The sequence below is a fragment of the Bufo bufo genome, chromosome 5 (genome assembly GCF_905171765.1).
Source record: "Bufo bufo chromosome 5, aBufBuf1.1, whole genome shotgun sequence".
In the NCBI taxonomy this organism is placed as follows: Eukaryota; Metazoa; Chordata; class Amphibia; order Anura; family Bufonidae; genus Bufo; species Bufo bufo.
Genome location: NC_053393.1, coordinates 509,889,939 through 509,903,319, shown reverse-complemented (window position 1 = coordinate 509,903,319; position 13,381 = coordinate 509,889,939). Strand labels below are relative to the sequence as shown.

General features: G+C 43.6%; 1 protein-coding gene across 8 annotated transcripts in view; it reads left to right on the top strand.

Annotated features, from left to right (window-relative positions):
- The window catches only part of KIAA1217 (KIAA1217 ortholog), a 445,177-nt gene that overhangs the window by 110,254 nt on the left and 321,542 nt on the right, over positions 1–13,381 (top strand). Inside the window, exon 1 of one of the 8 annotated variants that reach the window (XM_040434415.1) lies at positions 12,568–12,970. The exons of the other annotated variants lie outside the window; for them this stretch is intronic. Coding sequence (XP_040290349.1) covers positions 12,904–12,970 — 67 coding nt within the window. The 5' untranslated portion in view covers positions 12,568–12,903. Of the gene's footprint in view, positions 1–12,567; positions 12,971–13,381 lie in introns of those variants that run through there. 8 annotated transcript variants of the gene reach the window in all.

Here is a 13,381-nt window from a genome sequence, read left to right as displayed (position 1 = left end):
ATAACCGCTGTTTCTGAGAACTGCTGGACATCTGTGTTGCTCGGAGTCAACCGACTTCTGGCCCCTGTGAACAGGTATTCCAGCCCAGGATGATTGGACTACATTCCACAGTTCTTCTCTATTTCTTGCTTTTGCCTCAGAAACTGCATTTTTTATGTCACCGCACAAGTTTTCTATTGGATTAAGATCCGAGGATTCGGCTGACTGCTCCATAACGTCAATCTTGTTGGTCTGGAACCAAGATGTTGCACGTTTACTGGTGTGTTTGGGGTTGCTGTCTTGTTGGAACACCCATTTCAAGGGCATTTCCTCTTCAGCATAAGGCAGCATGACCTCTTCAAGTATTCTGATGTATTCAAACTGATCCATGATCCCTGGTATGAGATGAATGGGCCCTACACCGTAGTATGAGACACATCCCCATATCATGATGCTTGCACACCATGCTTCACTGTCTTCACAGTGCACTGTGGCTTGAATTCAGTGTTTGGGGGTCGTCTGACAAACTGTCTCCGGCCACTAGACCCAAAAAGAACAATCTTACTTTCATCAGTCCACAAAATGTCTCTTTAGGCCGGTCAATGTGCTCTTTGGCAAATTGTCACCTCTTCAGCACATGACTTATTTTCAACAGTGGGACTTTTGCTGTGGCTTCTTGCAGATAGCTTGGCTTCACATAGGTGTCTTCTAATTGTAACAGTACTCACAGGTAACTTTACACCTTCTTTCATCTTCCTGGAGCTGATTGTTGGCTGAGTCCTTGCCATTTTGGCTATTCTACTATCCATTAGAATGGTAGTTTTTCGCCTAGGTTTGGTTGCCATTTTAAAGTATTTACGATCATTTTAGCTGAGCAGCCTATCATTTTCTGCACTTCTTTATATGTTTTCCCCTCTCCAATCAACTTTTTAATCAAGGTACGCTGTTCTTCTGAACAATGTCTGGAACAACCCATTTTCCTCAGAATTTCAGAGAGAAATGCACTGTAACCAGCATGTACAACATTTGCTGCCTTCCTTCCATAAATAAGGGCAATAATTGCCACCTGTTTTTCAAAGAATGAATGACCTCACTCATCGAACTCCACACTGCTATTATTTTGAACATGCCCCTTTCAATTAGTGATTTAATTACACAGAATCATCAGCATGCATGTCATGACTGTTGGGTCTGTTGGGTTTCTATTACTCTACTACACCTGCTAGTAAATTATTTGCCATGTAGAAATATTATTTCTACCAAAAACAGTGATTGATCAGGTTAGTGATGTCGGACTGCTATTATTTTGAACACAACTGTATATGTCACTAGGGTAGAGTCCTGAGATCACATATGCATTAGATCCCGGCGTAACTGCTCGTTTAGACAGGCCCTTGTGATAGGTCCATGCATGTCACCCATTTTCAACTTTCCAGTATAAAAAAGTGTTGTTCACACTGGAAAAAAGCTTTCTTGAATGCATGCTCCTTCATTTGCGTGTGGTCTGTCTTGCCAGTCATCCCATATTGTAGCATCCCTCTGCAAACACTAATTGTTACTGGAGAGACTGGACAACCACCATTGTCCTGGGTTGTCCTGTTGCGTGACGATTTAGCAGTATGTGCTTTCACGCAATGTTTGGAGCTACATTGCTGTTCCGCCAAAATTTTCCTACCTGTGGTTTTCTGGCTTGAAGACACTGGCAAATCCTCCGCATGTGTACCATGTGTATTGGGAAAGCTATCCAGCAGTGAAGTGTCACTGGAAATGTTATGGAGATGTTGGACAGTACGTTCCTCATAGATCTGAATATGAGGAATTATTCATGTAGCCATATGTGTAGCTCTGATCCTGCCAAAGGGAGGAGATGACTGCAGTTTGTACATAAAACACTTCTCATATACATCATGCCTTACTGATTTGGTGAGGAAGAAAAGAAGAAAATCGATCTAGGGTTGTAAAACAGTAGGTCAGGTTCTCCATGTTAGGAATATAATGTTGGTCATAAATCATGATGATTATGTTTGTTCTATAAACTATGGACGTTCTACGTTCCATCGTATGTCAACCATCTATGTTCCAGCTTCATCTTGTAGATGGGTCTGGAAAGTAAGTTACAGCAGCCTTTTTTTTAAAGGGGTCGTCCGGGTGTTTAATATTGATGGACTATCCTCAGGATAGGTCATCAATACCTCATTGACTCTAGGCATCCCCACCGATCAGCTGTTTGAAGGAGCTGCGTCGCTTTGGTGAGTGAGATGCCGAGCCCAGTGTGCACGTGTATGGGGGTGTCGGTAGAGATAGCTGTCTCCAGCTTTAGTCTTGAAGGCGACAATGAACCTCTTTATTGCTATATAGCAGTCTAAACAACAGAAATCTATTATAATAATAATTATTATTATTATCATGTCATCAGTTAAAGGTGTTGTCTCCTCACTTCAGCAAATTTATCATGTAGAGAAAGTTAATAAAAGATACTTACTAATGTATTGTGATTGTCCATATTGTCTCCTTTGCTGGCTTGAGGCAACATGGACAATCACAATACATCAGTAAGTGCCTTGTATTAACTTTCTCTACATAATAAATGCCATTTGCTGAAGTGAGACTACCCCTTTAAGCTTTAAAGGCTATGTACACCTTTGCGGGCAATTTTTTTTAATTATTGCATTGTGTACTCATTTTGAGATAAAAAATATTTTTTTTAATTGGTCTATATTAAAAATATGGAGTCCTTTTTTCTGTACAGAGCTGAGATGCTCTAGAAGCACCCTTTGGATTTTCTGTCTTTTCCGTCAGACCAGGAACAGACGGGCTCCTTTATCTCTGATGTTATAACCACTCATTATAGATCAGTTCTTGTCTTACTAATAAGAATGTGGCTTAAATAAGTGTTTATGAGTAACAATAAGTAAAAATGAGTAACATGATCAATCAATCATAAAAAAAAATTGCCTCCATAGGTGTACATAGCCTTTTAAGGTCTGATTTTATGTCTGCAGACTCATCCTAAGGGTCTTATGCACACGACCGTGTGCTGGCGGAGCCCGTGGTGTGGACAGCAAACTGCTTTCCGCAATGCACGGGCACCGACCGTGGGGCAGTCGCATGCAGATCGCGGTCCCATTCACTTGAATGGGGTCCGTGATCCTCATCCGACGGTCCGCACCGCAACAAAGGAGTGCATGCACTTCTTTTTTTTGCGGTGCGGAGGCACGTACAGTAAACCCACGGAAGGACTCCGTAGTGCTTCTGTGGGCTTCCGATCCGTGCCTCCGTTCTGCATCTCCCGGATTGTGGACCCATTGAAGTGAATGGGTTCGTGATCCGTAATGCACATCGCCGGTGCTCGTGTTTTGCGGACCCGCCGTATGCGGGCTGAAATACGGGCCATGTGCATGAGCCCTTAAACTTAGTTCCAAAACTGCAACCATGAAAGCTCCTCATTAGGTTCCTCGTTCCCAAGGCTTCAGACTCCAGTACATAAGATCTCGTCACCTCTGCATCTGTGGCTTATTCATTATGGCTGCCTATCATTAACTCAGTCTTTGTACATTTCTAATTCAAAGGCATATGTTACCTTTGATCACTAGAGCATGTTCGAAATGGAATCCAATCCGCCCCACGAAAACACCCTACATGCCATACATCACTTATCTCTTCCGGCCCGGTAGTTCTGTGGGTGATTAATGTTTTTAGTAGACTGTAATCTTTGTACCAGAGGTTATCAGAAAGATAATAATGAGCGCTGAAAAAGAAGGGAAATATTTGTGAAGGACCATAAATCACCAAATATTGCCTTCTCCGAGGACACTGGGCTTTTTATTTTGAAGTTGGTCGATGCACCGTGAAATCATGTATCCACAAAAAGGAAGCAAATATTATAATAATGAAAAGATTCCCATTACCTGCCAAATAATTAAAATATTCATATTAGCATCACCTGTATCTGATTACTTCTGTAATTGCAGATAATTAAAAAGTATTAGTATTGCTGCTGAGTTATTTTTAAAAAAAGTATCTGTATAGCGCCACCTGCTGTTTGTTCTTTTCCGTATTTCTCTCTCCACCTCACAGTGCGCACCCGTATCTCTTCCTGCTTGCTGCAGCTTTGCCATAAACCGCAGCGGTGAACAGGAAGAGAGAAGGGAGATGGCACGTGCCCCTGCCGATCTGATATTGAGGATAGGTTATCAATATTGGAGAGCATGGAGAACCACTTTAATTCAATTGATATCTTTGATCAGCCCAATGACAGTGCTCTGGTGTTCCCCTGAGCACCAAATTACCTTTATTGTTTAAACAGGCACAGCACTTGTCTTATTTGATTGACTGTGTCTGGTATTACACCTCATCATTCCATTTTTTTTATTGTGCTGATCGGTGGGGTTCCCGAAGGAAGGAACCCCGCCAATGAAATATTGATGGTCTATTTTAGAGATAGGCCTCTCAATAAAAAGTGGTCATGTGTCTGTTTTTCTGGTACAGGTCTCCAAATCTCCTATAAAGACATTGATTCACAGTACTGGCTCCCTAGTGCCACCACTAGAGGGAGCTTATTACGTACAGTTACACGTTGAACTCAGTAATAAAGCTGTATGCATTGAGCTCCCTCTAGTGGCAAAGGCAGGCACTCAGTTTGCAATTTTCTTTAAATCAATGTCTCTGCAGGAAATTTGCAGATCTAGAGCAGAAAAACAGAGCACTAGCAGAAATCCACACAGTATTTTGTACATAAAAATTTCATGATGATAGGTGGGCATTCGATTTACATTAGTGGTATTCCAAAAATGTCCTACAAGTATTTGTGGTTGATTTGTCTTTAAAGGGAATCTGTCACCAACGACCCACACAGCTGTGGTTTACCTAATTAGAAGTCTTTTCTTTTGATCTGCGTCTCCGATCCCAAGTATTATATGCAAATTGGCTCTTTGGTGCAATGAGCGTGTCACCATTGCTCTCGTTGCACCCAAGCTCTATTTCTCTCTGTGGCCAGCCAGAGAGCAATGGTGATACGCTCATTGCACCAAAGACCTAATTAGTATATTAGTGTAAGAAAAAGTATCATAACACAGGAGCGGAGTCTTGGATGAACAGGTGAAACACAGCTATGTGCCTATGCATATGATGGGGAGGTCGCTGGTGACAGATTCCCTTTCATTTGTTTATTTTGCTTTCTATGAACAAAGTGAATAGTTTTAAGAATCTAGAATTCATCATAAAAGAACAGTGAATGTGAGAAAATGCTGGGAACTTTCCATAGTTAAGTATACACGGGCATATGTGTTCAATTTCACCTTCTTAAGACTACTAGCCATCCTGAAATACAAGATTCCTGCCATGTCAGTGTAATCCATAGCTGACGCGCATTAACGCCTCTCAATGGTACTTCTCTTCCGTAAAAGAAAATATTCTTAGGCGCGTAAAAGCAAAAGTAGAAGCCGGTGACCTCCTCTGGATGATGTCACCATCCAAAAGAATAAAGGCTATAAACAAGAGCAAACATGTACATGCTATAGATGTACTAACATGGATTTACTTCCAGTGACCACCAGAGAGGCCTGAGAGACCAGAGGGTCTGCTGTCTGACCAGGTGACCCAGCATCCCCTTAAGGAGACCTGGTCAGACAGCAGACCCTCTGCAGAACCAGCAGCTCTGTCAAGGACTTGCATATACTCTACAACAGCAAATCAGTAAGACCTGCATCATGAAGACCATTTAGAAAGTTGTTTCATTTTGTATTTAGAAAGCACACAAACGTATTTGTTTTCCATAACCCTTTTTTGCGGGCCGGGTGCCGAACCATTCACTTCAAATGGTCACCAAAAAAATGGAAATGACTCCGTGTGCATTTTGTTTACATATGGCCGTTCCGGAAAAAAGATAGAACATGTCCCTGGATAGGTATTGTTACAATGGATCCGCAAAAAAACAACAAAAAAAAACGGATGCAATACAGATGTCACGCGAATGTCATCCGCATTTTTTGCGTACCCGTGTCGTATGCATGAGCCCTTAGACGCAGTATGGCCGACAGGGTATGACCAAGTGAGTCAGGTTCATCCTGTACCAGAAACAAGGCAGAGGAAATCTACAGGGTGGGCCATTTATATGGATACACCTTAATAAAATGGGAATGGTTGGTGATATTAACTTCCTGTTTGTGGTAGATTAGTATATGTGACGGGGGAAACTTTTCAAGATGGGTGGTGACCATGGCGGCCATTTTGAAGTCGGCCATTTTGAATCCAACTTTTGTTTTTTCAATAGGAAGAGGGTCATGTGACACATCAAACCTATTGGGAATTTCACAAGAAAAACAATGGTGTGCTTGGTTTTAACGTAACTTTATTTTTTCATGAGTTATTTACAAGTTTCTGACCACTTATAAAATGTGTTCAATGTGCTGCCCATTGTGTTGGATTGTCAATGCAACCCTTTTCTCCCACTCTTCACACACTGATAGCAACACCGCAGGAGAAATGCTAGCACAGGCTTCCAGTATCTGTAGTTTCAGGTGCTGCACATCTCGTATCATCTGAAGGCAATTGTCTATGCTGTGAAGATATGAGATGTGCAGCACCTGAAACTACGGATACTGGAAGCCTGTGCTAGCATTTCTCCTGCGGTGTTGCTATCAGTGTGTGAAGAGTGGGAGAAGAGGGTTGCATTGACAATCCAACACAATGGGCTGCACATTGAACACATTTTATAAGTGGTCAGAAACTTGTAAATAACTCATGAAAGAATAAAGTTACGTTAAAACCAAGCACACCATTGTTTTTCTTGTGAAATTCCCAATAAGTTTGATGTGTCACATGACCCTCTTCTTATTGAAAAAACAAAAGTTGGATTCAAAATGGCCGACTTCAAAATGGCCACCATGGTCACCACCCAATTTAAAAAGTTTCCCCCCTCACATATACTGATGTGCCACAAACAGGAAGTTAATATCAACAACCATTCCCATTTTATTAAGGTGTATCCATATAAATGGCCCACCCTGTACAACACAAACAGCCGTGCGCATAAATTCTGGAAGAAAAAAAGTATAGACGCTTCAGAGCTGTTATCTCATGAAGAATGTGGTTATTTAGGCCTCTTGCACACGACGGTATGCCCTCCGAGATATACGGTCCGTGAGCGGGCCATACGTCCCAGAGCAACATTGACTGTGCGCACGGGAGCGCACAGCATCATAGATTACAATGATGCTGTGCACGTTGGGCCTCCCGCGGGAATATTGTCCCGCACTCATATGCCGCTCCGGGACGTATGGCCCGCTCACGGACCGTATATCTCGGAGGGCATACAGTCGTGTGCAAGAGGCCTAAATAACCACATTCTTCATGAGATAACAGCTCTGAAGCGTCTATACTTTACACTCCGTCTTGTATAGTTCTTTTGTTATTCTTAGGCCTCATGCACACGACAGTATTTTTTTGCAGTCCGCAAAAAGCTGTTCAGTGATCCGTTTCCGTTTTTGTTTCCGTGTGTCTTCCTTGATTTTTGGAGGATCACCGTACATGAAAAGTGAAGTCAAGTTTGCCTTGCTAATAATAGGGAAAAAAAACGGACGCGGATGACAATCTTGTGTGCCTCCGTGTTTTTTCACGGACCCATTGACTTGAATGGGTCCGCGAACCGTTGTCCGTGAAAAAAATTGGACAGGTCATATTTTTTTGACGGACTGGAAACACGGATCACGGACGTGGATGACAAACGGTGCATTATCCGAGTCAATGGGTCCGCAGGAAAATCACGTAAAACGGAACAACGGACACGGAACACAACATCGGTCGTGTGCATGAGGCCTTACTAGAAGCTTATGAATTGATTTGCCATAGGTTGTTACCCATTGGGGGTGTGGCCCTGCTCAGTCTGACACTGTCCAATCAGTGCGATCGCTTGCAGATTGTGCAGGGACACGCCCCTTTGACGAGGGCAATGGTAACACCCAGTTGTCAGCTTATTCTTACATTTCAAATAGAACGAAGAACGGAATGGCACAACATGTATGAAAGGCAGTATAGGAAATGATGCTTCAAAATGGATATTTCATTACGAGGAATGTGAGTAGCTACTACAGTATAAAAGACGTCAGGAGAGGCGACAGCTCCTCTATAAAGAGGACCTCTCCCCTCCTCTATAAAGAGGACCTCTCCCCTCCTCTATAAAGAGGACCTCTCCCCTCCTCTATAAAGAGGACCTCTCCCCTCCTCTATAAAGAGGACCTCTCCCCTCCTCTATAAAGAGGACCTCTCCCCTCCTCTATAAAGAGGACCTCTCCCCTCCTCTATAAAGAGGACCTCTCCCCTCCTCTATAAAGAGGACCTCTCCCCTCCTCTATAAAGAGGACCTCTCCCCTCCTCTATAAAGAGGACCTCTCCCCTCCTCTATAAAGAGGACCTCTCCCCTCCTCAGCTGCATTCCCCATGTAATAACAATTCGGAAACCTCTTTTCTTATGACTGTAGGATGTGACATTCTTTATTATGCCTGTTAGAAGTTATGAATGCATTATTAGCTGTCTTACCAGTTGGGGATGTGACCCTACACAGTCTGACATTATGGAATCAGCGTTGCCAGTGTCAGATTGTGCAGGGACACCCCCCCAACTGGTGACAACTGTCTGAACCTCCATTGCAGAGTGCTGGCAATTCATTCATGAACTTCTAGTAGGAATAGTAGAGGAACGGCACAACAAAGAGTCATAAGAATAGATGCTCCAGAATTGCTATTACAAGGCAAATGCAAGTAGTTACTAAACCAGACATATCATAGAGGTGACAGGTTCTCTTTAAGTAAGGCCTCATGCACATGAACGTATTTTATTTCCGTGTCCGTTCCGTTTTTTTTTGCGGAACATATGCGGAACCATTCATTTTTTTATGGGTCTGCAAAAAAACTGAAGTTATTCCATGTGCATTCTGTTTCCATACGTCCGTATTTCTGTTCCACCAAAAAATAGAACATGTCCTGTTCTATTAGGGGCCGGCTGTTCCGTTTCGCAAAATCCAGAATGCACACGGACGTCCTCCGTATTTTTTGCGGATCTGTTTTTTGCGGACTGCAAAATACATACGGTCATGTGCATGAGCCCTAACTATGTGTCTTAATCACTTTTTTTTGTTAATTCCATGTCACAGGCTACATGGCAATCGCATTTAATAAGTGGCTACGGTACCAGTTCTGTACAGTGGTTTTGGGTATTACGGCTTCCTATTTTGAGGTATTGCAGCTTAATGCCTCATCCACGCGACCATGCGTGTTTTGCGGTCCGCAAATCGTGGTTCCACAAAATGCAGATCCCGGCCGTGTGCACGCCGGTTTTTTTTTGTCCTGTAGAAATGTCTTATCCTTATCTGCAAAACGGACAAGAATAAAACACACTCTCTCTTTTTCCGGGGCCGCGGAACGGACATACGGACGCGAACAGTATGCGGTGTGTGTTGTCTGCATCTTTTGCGGCCCCATTGAAATGAATTGGTCTGCATCAGATCCACACAAAAAAATGCAAGTTTGCATGAAAGTTTAAGACTGTAAATTGGAGGGTCTAGTTGCGTGGACCTCTCTACGATGGCAGAAGTCTTAGCCCAGGACCTGCGGAAAGTGTGTCAGTCATCACAGACTGAGCGCAGGTAACAGGCGCCTGATCCAGTTATCCGTGACCTGACCTCCTTTCTATAAATTCTCTGTATCCGTCTTTCTGGGAGGCCGGCCAACATCTGAGACCCAAATTAAAGGATTAATATGTGAAATGACCGGTGTTTTGCTTTGAGTAGAGCAGGGTTAATAACCGGTGGTATTCTTGCATATAACATTCCCTTGCGCTGCTGTTATTTCCGAAATAGAATTTATACCAAACTTAATATCATCATCGGCTAGATCTGAGCGCTTGTCCTCGATGCAGACGAGTGTTTTCTTTATTGAACTGGACGCGATGCTGCGAGGAGCTTTACACAGTACTGCGCTCCGCAATACATTAGGCATCTATGGAAATATCCAGCCTTTTATGGCTGCATTTACCTTCCAATGTGAAATCAGCAAATTTATTAAAGGAGTAAGAAAATAGACTAACCCTGGAGACGTCCTTTATTCTGTATGCTGTGTTATAGAATAGGAGCGAATGCCAGGGTATGTGTCGTTATTGTGTTTCTGAGCAGAAAATTGAATTGCTGTGCTTACACATTTGTACCACTAGGCGGAGATTGAAAACAACGCTAATAAAATTGGCTCATATTTTTGTTCCTCATGGAGAAGTTTTGTGATAACAGCACACCAAGTGCTCAGGAGAGGTATTGCATCTTGTTAATAATAACCATAATAATAAGTCCTACATCAATGAATCATAACTTGACAAGGTCTAGAGGTCAGTGTGAAGGCAGCACTTTTCTGGGGTATTCGTGAAGCCAACACTAGCCTGCTGTAAGTTATTAGTAGTACTGTTCAAGTTATATTCTAGAATGTTCCATGTATTCCCCATCACCAGAAATGAGTAGTGATCGAGGAATAGCGCCACCTAGAGTGTATTCGTAACCACTAAGCTTCTGTGCCTTGTATGAGAATTGTAACCATCAAGAGTGAATGAAGGAAGTGCCACGAGGCCTTCATTGTGGATCACTGCTGTGGCAACCGAATTATAGCACCACCTAGAGCAGTGGTGGCGAACCTATGGCACAAGTCCCAGAGGCAGCCCTCAGAGTCCTCTCTGTGGGCACCCACGTCCTGGAAAAAGTCTAAGGCATAGGAATATGCCTTAGACTTGTCCTGCCATTCCAGTGCAGGGCACACTATGAACAGCACAGGCAGTGCACTGAATGCAGGCAGGTTATTATAGCTAAACAGTAAAGTACATGGAAGATACTCTATATTGGACTGTAGTATTCGGGTTAAATTGCCGTGTTGGCACTTTGCAATAAATAAGTGGGTTTTAGGTTGCAGTTTGGGCGATCGGTCTCTAAACGGTTCGCCAGCACTGACCTATAGTGTATTGTAACCACTAAGCTTCTGTGCCTTGTATGAGAATTGTAACCCTCAAGAGTAAATTAAGGAAGTGCCATGGGACCTTTATTGTGGGTCACTGCTGTGGCAACGAAATTATAGCACCACTTAGAGTGTATTGTAACCACTAAGCTTCTGTGCCTTGTATGAGAATTGTAACCATCAAGAATGAATGAAGGAAGTGCCACAGCATCTTCAATGCAGGTCACTGCTGTGGCCAATGACTAAATGCAGCAGTCACATGCCCTTGTTGATATGGGGAAGAAAGTAAGGATCTGCAGGAGACTTGGGAACCAGGGTGGTTGGGGCTCAGTGAGGTATTACTTTTCTTTCTTGGCAGGGCATCCTCTTTAAAGGGGATGTCCAGATTAGAAACACACGTCATATACCCTATTAGGGGATTCTGGGTTAATAGACTGTGTCCTCTGTTCAGGATGATTTATAATGCTGTGTGACTCTGCATGAGCTTACTTCTACAGGACGATAGTGACAGCTTTATGTCAGTGTGATCCTGTAGCAGTAAGGTCATACAGAGGCACATAGCATTATAAATCAGTATAATGCAGTGCGCTCGTTGCACGGCGAGCAGCATCCAGAATGGAGGATCACACTCACCTACAGAGCGTGATTTCCGGACTGCACACGCAGATAACCCATTGATTTGAATGGTCGCGGTGTAATGCTTCACTGTCCCTGTGGTGGCGCTGCAAGTAATCTGAACACTTACTGATAAGTTTCCCCACGAATTACAGCTGAATGCTGGATGTCCCAGCTGTGTCCCCAGACTTTGTCATCAGCTTATTGTCAAGAGGACTTTCCAGCAAGTCGGAATTGTCCAAAGCGGAGAATCCCTTTAAGTCCCAAAAACTTTCTTTAAATCTTGGGTGGAGATAGGTTTTAAGTAACTGAATGGACAAGAGGGGTTATGCCACCATAGACATTTATGGCGTGTTCACATATTCATTTCTAGGACCCCAACAAGACAGAGTTTCCATTGTTCTACCTCTGAAAGGCAGAGCCGGTGGTGGCCAGATCCAGAGATTGAATGTGTGCTGTCCTCCTAAAGGTTGGACCCCCACCTATTAGACATTTATGGCCTATCCTTTTAAAAACTATTTTAAAGGGGTTGGCCACCTTTCGGGGAACTGGCATGGGAGTTTACAACTCCCCTCCCCCCACACCGGGCAGACCTGCAAAAGGAGTGTTCCTTTACCCCTTGGCCTCGGCTGCTTCGCTTGGCTCCCCCGCTGTCAACATCCGTTGGCTGCAGCGGTGACCTGCCCCGTTGTGTGACATGACCAATCCACATGATGCAAGGGGAACCAGTCACTGCTGCAGCCAGCAATTGGCTGCAGCAATGTCAAACTGAGGGGTGTGGGGGGAAGGGGGATGCCAAAAAAAAAAAACATTTAAGTCATAGTTTTGAAACTTTTTATGGTTGAATAATGCTGTATCTTTCACGAGTGTGGGTGGTAATTTTATTTCAGTGAGGAGGGATGAGCCAAGGGTCAGTAGGTCAAGAACACAGAAGGAGAAATCAAAAGTGCACAAGTTAATACAAAACCAAGACAGCAATGTTCTCCGGCTACAGAAACACTCATATCACTCTCAGGATTGTGAGTCAGCCCAATCCTGCCCTCCAGTGAAGTGATTCCATTCATAACGCGGCAGTGACTGGAGCTATATGTGGAGTGGGGGGCAGAGAAGCCCATCACCTGTTGGGGCCCTCACTGAGAGCTTCCTTGGGACAGTACCAGCGGCAGAAGCTGCAGCCAAGTCCGATTCTCCTCCAGCTCCTCAGTCCTCCTTCTTCTTCTTCCTGGGAGTGTGAACAGATCCCGGCTGGAATGCTGTTTGTTTTTTCCGTAACCTCTTCCTGTTTTTAAAGTTTTGTTGAGAAAAAGCCGTCAGCTGTTTGTTATGGAGGAAGAAAACGTGGTCCACAAGTCTCGACCTTTTCTGGCTCCGAGTTGCAGGCAAATCGATGGTGAGTAACAGGATTAGTCTTAGAGGAGCTCGGAGTCTGAGCTTTCGAAGCTGTGCTATATATATATATATATATGGATACGCTATGTGCGGCTTTATCTGGTAATACTTAACCCTTTGCGTCACGACTCTAGGGGACCCTTTAAGAGAATTCCATCATTTGATACTGTGGATATCAGGTGTCGGCGTGCAGAGATTCGCCTGTGTTCCTCCGTCCAAAAACAAGTGAGATCCTTTGGCTCAGGGAAAGCAAAATTGCCGAATTTATAATTCTTTGCACAGGAAAGTAGAGGTTTCTACGGGATTAGCATTTACTTTTTGCTTTATTTTAGCTGTAAACTTTACAATTGACACTGTTGTTGCAGAGCTCAGCTCTCGTGGCACAGTGTCGGCAGTGTGGTCGCTATATACT